Genomic DNA, 6,312 nt, shown 5'->3' with positions numbered 1-6,312 from the left:
CTCTATCATTCTGCGTTTTACACAGTAAAAGTCCCATAGAAGTCTCTGGGAGACGAGCAAATACGCAAGGAGAAGGGTGTGACACTGCGCAAAAAAAGAAGACGGCTGGCCCTTATGATTATTTCCCCGGAAAGGGTATGTGAACTGGCCCTGCGCGCGCAAAGACTACAGTAATACTCGCAGACGCACGCGCAAAACCCTTACGATAGCCCTCTCCAAACCTCATTCACCCGCAAATACGCTCATGTGAAGCCGCCTTCCGTCCCATACAAAGAATGGATGAATATTTCGCAGTCCGGCATCTGTTCGATCATGAGCAAAAATAATGGATTACAAATTTTATTGACAATGATGAGACCCCGGCAAATATTTCAATTCATTATCATCTTCTTACAAAAGGTCCCCCAAACATTTCCTCACACTTAAACATATTTGACATCCAGTACAAAAATACATTTTCATAATAAAAAATCCCTCTTATTACCCCCAATCATTTTACCCTTCTACTCCAAAGCATCCGAAATAATACCAATGACGGACCACCGGCCCGAAAATGCAGAAAATACAGAGCTTATGAATGGATCGTACGGTATACGCTGTATAACGAGGACTAAAACCGCATCCGATAACAGGGCTAAGATCATAGACTCACAGAAACGATGAAAGGTGCGATAATAGAATACCCAAATATAAGCTTGCATATAATAATAATGATTAAAAAAAAGTAGTCCTCCTTGTTAATGTGAAGTGTTACACTGTTTAATAAAGTTATATGAAAAATATCTTTTAGTACATGAGTCCTAATACTTATGAAACTGTAAATTGTAAACCTAGAACTTTATGGCAAGTTTAATAACATGTTACAAGATGCATATTACAGTCTCGGTCAGACGGATGGCACGGGGATCTGCTTGGCAGAAGTAGTCTCACACTCTTGCATTAAGTCATTAGTGGTATGGTAATGCATGGCAATATACGATTTGGCAAACCCGAATGTGGAGTTGACCGGTTGCAGGCTGTTGGGGGTACTTATTTCTTGGGATGGGCTGCTGTTGTAGATGCTATAGTAGGGTTCTATGCGGGTATTGATAGGGGTAGAACTACTTTGGGCATAGTGTTGGTGCCCCCCTGATCCTTTAGGGCTTAGGATGCTGTCTTTTGAATGGCTTGGGCCGCAGGCTTGGTCAACAAACTTTTTGGGGGGTTTCGGTGACAACATATAGGCAGAATTGGTTTCATGGTGAGAGGACTTGTTTCTGTTCATCTCCAAGCTGCCCTTGCCCATCGCCCGTAGTCTTGTTTTTTGTTTGCAGCATAAAAACCCAAGGGCGATATATTGGATGCACCATAGCACTCGCCTCCTCAAGCCGGCGCTGTTACGGGAGTAGATAAAGGGGTTCAATCCGGACTTCAAAAATATCAGTGTGAACCCACAAAGCTCAAACTGGTATAGGATGAAGCTGCTACTGTTAGTCAAGACGTCTTGAACCAAAGAAATGCCGAGTGGCAGGCAGCAGATGAGGACGGATAGTACGATCACAACACAAGTCACCACCGCTTTGGAATCCTTGGCGGTGGACAGGTTGACGGCCGACACCAGCTGTAGTCTACTGGCCGGCACCGGCATTTGGCTCAACTTTTTTGTGTAGGCGTGAGTCTGGACGTGCTGAAGTTTGTTGTAGTTCTGGTTCCGGTATAACGCCGGGACGGCACACTGTACCCCGTCCACTCCGGGGGCGATGAAAGGTTGCGGCCTGGTGGCGTCGACGGTGATAATGGGGCATTTTCTCACCTGCGCGTTTTTTCTTAATGCCTGGGCAATCATAATGTAAGAGGCCGACACCACGGCGACGCAGAAGGTGAAATCGATGACGTACAAGTACAGAATGATTTTCCCCTCTCCGCTGATCAAGCTGTACATCGGTAGGCAGATGGGAGATTTCCGTGTCCTCAACGTAGCCAGCGTGGCGAGCGTAAAACTCGTGGTCCATAGGAGTACCGTCAGCATTAAAGTGCAGGGGAACGAAGCCGTCCGGTTGGGTTGTTGGCCAAGAACCATCCGCAGCCGGTGAAGCGCAATCACGGCCACCGTTTTTAAAGACATGATAATAAATCCGGAACTGGTGAGATGAAACGTAAAGCAAAACGCGTCGGGGACGTTGCTGCCGGTGTCGAAAAACAAGACGAAAGCGAACATGGGGGCAGAAATGCAACAAATAAAGAGGTCGCAGAAGGACAAGTTCAGAATCATGAAGTCAAAGTTGGTCCGAAACTTCCTAAAGGCCGGGTCGAAAAAGGACAAAAACACGACTAAATTGCCGTAAGATCCCAGGCAGAAGATGATGACCAGCAGGAAGGTGCAGGTGACCAGCGTGGCGGTGTGGATGATCTGCTGGATGTCCCTCAGCGTCCCGTTGCCGACGTGCGACACCGACGTGCTGTTCACGTAATCGTACCGCGTCTGATCCGCGAAATCCGTCATCCTGTCTGATAAATTCATGGCGGTAAGACTCGGCGGGCCGACAAACGCTCAACCCGGGAGAAGGTCGCCTCTCCTTCCAGGGAAGTCCATGAAGGAGGCAGAAGCAGCGCTCAAGGAGCCTTAATCCAGGCCAAGACGGATCCCGACGCGGAGACGTCTGCAAGGCACAAGAAGAAACAGGATGCACAGAGCCATAGTACAGTATATATATATACTCTCACTGCCTCGTCCTCACTGGCGGAGCAGGAGCTCCATGTCACCTACAACACACAGAAGACTCCATTTTAACACATCAGCACATCCCTTCTCCCCAGCAGCTCTCTGATCTGCACTGAAGCCCCCCAGTCTCCCTCCCACCCCACCACCATCATCATCATCACTAATGACCCCCCCATGCACAGATGTCACCCTCAGGGCCCATTTGCAGGTTGCATTGCACTGATGCAGGGGGGTGCTGATAGAGCATGACGCTCTAGGATGCGGGCAGCAGTCATACCTTGCGGTGGTGCCGGCTCCGTCACTGGACGACAGCTGGATGATGTACCGGGAGACCCGGGGAGCCTGCACGACATTCCCTGCTGCATCCAGCGCAGCCCCAGCTCCCCGCTTACAACCAATTGCCAATGTGAGAGCAGCCAGCCAATAGCAGGCCGCGTCTCATCCGCAGCCAGCGCTGCGGGCGATGACAGAAGGGCGCTGATTGGCTGGAACAAGGCGCTGAGGTGAGACGCTTCAGGGATGATGTGGAGACAAGTGGCAGCGCCAGCAGGGATCTCATCCCCTCATATACTGGCTGAGGGGGCTGCTGTATAACATGGGTGTGAGGGGGCAGCTGGCAGCCCTGGACGTGGCATCTCATTACTGGGGGCCATACTGTAGCTTGTCTTATATAGAAAACACTAAATCTGTTTGTTTGTGTCATCTACACATCCACAGTTCTGCTCCGATTTGAATGATATTTTGCATAAGCATTCTTCAGCACCAGGCGGCGAATACTGGCCGAATTAAAAATCGAAAACTCAACGACTTCCCCTGTAATTTTTGTTGCCAATAGCAACCAATCACAGCGCAGCTTTCATTTCTTATACTGCTGAGGTAAAATGAAAGCTGCACTGTGATTGGTTGCTATTTCTTATACCGCTGAGGTAAAATGAAAGCTGCGAGGTGATTGGTTGATATTTCATATACCGCTGAGTTAAAATGAAAGCTGTGCTGTGTTTGGTTGCTGTTTTTTATACCGCTGAGGTAAAATGAAAGCTGCGAGGTGATTGGTTGCTATTTCTTATACTGCTGAGGTAAAATGAAAGCTGCGAGGTGATTTGACGAACGACTGATTTGGGACCTCTGCAAAATGGCGCAGTAACATCAGGTGTTATGTAGAGGAAGGAAATAACTTTGAAAGCCCAATTTCCAATAACCGATCCCTGCAGCGCCCGGGTATATGCCCTCAGCTATTGTATATCTACACTAATTACCACCTGAGCAAAAATAAAAAGTAGCATTTATTTCCACAGGTTAATAGCTAGTGGGGCTCCTTTGGCCCTAATGACATGATACTTTCTACTAAATGTCTGATACACTTCAGCGGGTAGTTCCCTCCATTCCTCCTGCCAATGTCTGGAGTTCTCTCAAAGAGGATGGACACTTTTTATATATTCTGACCCGAAGTTCCAGATGTACAGTTGGGTTCAGATCGGACTCTGGCCAGCCGAACCAATCATAGAACATCCATATCCGCATACTAATGGAAAACAGCGCTGGCTTTGTGCCAAGGCGTATTTTGTGCCCCTCACCTGTGCCGTGATATGTCACCCCCCCCCCCCCCCAGACCTGACTGCTAAATGCATTCAGACCCCAAGTTATATTGTGTATATACAAGGCGCTACAGGCACAGCTTGATAGGTAGAAATACATAGAAGGCCTAAAGCTGCCATGACACCTAAGCAGTACCCCACGATCACATTGGAGACAGAGGGAGCCCCACTCCTGGCAGGCCATGGGAATGCTGATGTCAAAATGGACAGCAGCATCTAAATGGTTGACGGCTACAATCAGCTGTACATATATAGTGGATGATGTCAAGGGAGGCAAAACCCTTACCCAGACCTGCGGTGTTGGAACCTCCACTGCCAGCCCAGTTCTGACACAGATGATGTGGCCTTGCTCTGTGCCTGCCACCTTGTTTCCTCTAGATGTAGAGGGCGCCCCCTTGTTACAGTCCTGGGTATAAATAGATGATGGGAGAGATCTCTGTATTGTTCCCTGATATATTTATATATAGTCATTAGGTCGCGCCTCATACGTCTTTTTTCTAAAGTGAATAATCCCAATTTTGCTAACCTCTCTGGGTATTGTAGTACGCCCATTCCATTTATTACTTTAGTTGTCCACCTTTGTACCCGCTCAAGCTCTGATATGTCCTTTTTGAGTACCGATGTCCCAAGCTGTCCACAATATTCCATGTGTGATCTGAGCCGTGACTTGTGAAGAGGAAGAACAATGTTCTAGTCACGTGCCCCTCGACCCCTTCTGATGCACCTCCTAATCCTATTTGCCTTGGCAGCAGCTGTCTGATACTGGTTGCTCCAGTTAACCCCTTAGTGAACAAGCCTGTTTGCGTCTTAATGACCAGGCCAAATTTTGGAAATCTGACATATGTCAGTGTAACATATCATAACTCCATAAAGGCTTTGCATATCTCACTGATTTTGACATTGTTTTTTTGCCACATGTTGTACTTCATTTAGGTGGTAAAAATAGACGGATAGAATTTGTGTATATTTATTAAAAACACCAAAATTGAGAAAATTTTGAAAAAAGTGGCATTTTTTTTACATTTTCAACTGCAATATGTTCAAAATCCTCTACAAATTTTTGATAAGATACGGTGTTTCCCCAAAAATAAGACCTACCCTGATAATAAGTCCTACCCTGATTTTCTGTATGCACAATGGGGTACAAGATGAAAGGAGCAGCGGGTGGCTTTTGCTTGAAGGTGATTTAGGCCCCATTGCCCACTTGTAGGTCCATTGAGCTGCCAAAACAACAGAGAAGACCCCTTAACGAATTCATCTAGGGGTGTACTGTGTCTTTTGACCCCAGTGTTATGGAATGAATCTAAGCAAAGCAGAAGGCAAAAAATACTATTTTAATGTTTTTAGCAATTGTGTCATTTAATTTTTTTTTCCGTACATCACATATATGAATGAAGGCTTTCACCCCAAAATGCATCCGTTTGTCCCGTGTTCAGAAACATACCCATTGTGGCCCCAATCTGCTTACTGGACACATGGCCAAACCTGTAATAAAGGGAACACCCTTTGGCTTTCAGGGCACAGCTGAATAAATTCCAGGCCCCATTGCTCATTTGCAGAGCCATCAAGGTGCCAAAGCGGTAGAACGCCCCCCACAAGTGATCCCATTTTGCAATCCGGACGCCTTAGCCCATTTATCTAGGTGTGTACGGAGCATTCTGACCCCACATTTGTTTGCAAAAATTATTATAAAGCATGTTAAAAAGAAATAAAAATTCTTTCTATAAATGTCACTTTCATAGAAGTTTCTTTTGTTTCAAGTAGGGAAAACTGGGGAGACATGCGCCAAATTTTATAGCACTAAATCTGTTCCGCTAATGTCAGCAGAATTGTGTAATCGAATGCATTTGATTGATCCGCGGATAAAACGCATGCGGAATCCACAATTCCTATCCGGTCATGTGAGACCGGCCCAAGGTAGACCACTACCTTCTTATAACACTTGACAATGGCGATCACGTAACTGGGGACCGCTCCACAAGGCCTCCAGTCACCGCTCCAGGGTCTCAGCTACTT

The 6,312-nt window shown here is 46.7% G+C and overlaps 1 protein-coding gene across 1 annotated transcript; it reads right to left on the bottom strand.

Annotated features, from left to right (window-relative positions):
• Positions 1–333: 333 nt before the first annotated feature.
• Positions 334–3,159, bottom strand: GPR75 (G protein-coupled receptor 75). The gene is made up of 2 exons (XM_066595721.1): positions 2,979–3,159; positions 334–2,639 (listed from the first exon to the last, which is right to left on the bottom strand). The coding sequence occupies exon 2, from the start codon at positions 2,498–2,500 to the stop codon at positions 887–889; it is 1,614 nt and encodes a 537-aa protein (XP_066451818.1). The 5' UTR covers positions 2,501–2,639; positions 2,979–3,159; the 3' UTR covers positions 334–886.
• Positions 3,160–6,312: the final 3,153 nt, after the last annotated feature.

This window comes from Eleutherodactylus coqui, chromosome 3 (assembly GCF_035609145.1).
Source record: "Eleutherodactylus coqui strain aEleCoq1 chromosome 3, aEleCoq1.hap1, whole genome shotgun sequence".
NCBI lineage: Eukaryota > Metazoa > Chordata > Amphibia > Anura > Eleutherodactylidae > Eleutherodactylus > Eleutherodactylus coqui.
This window is presented reverse-complemented; position numbering and strand designations above follow the sequence as displayed.

Coding starts and splice junctions, on each gene's coding strand:
- GPR75 (XM_066595721.1), bottom strand. CDS start 2,500: ATGAATTTATCAGACAGGATGACGGATTTCGCGGATCAGACGCGGTAC.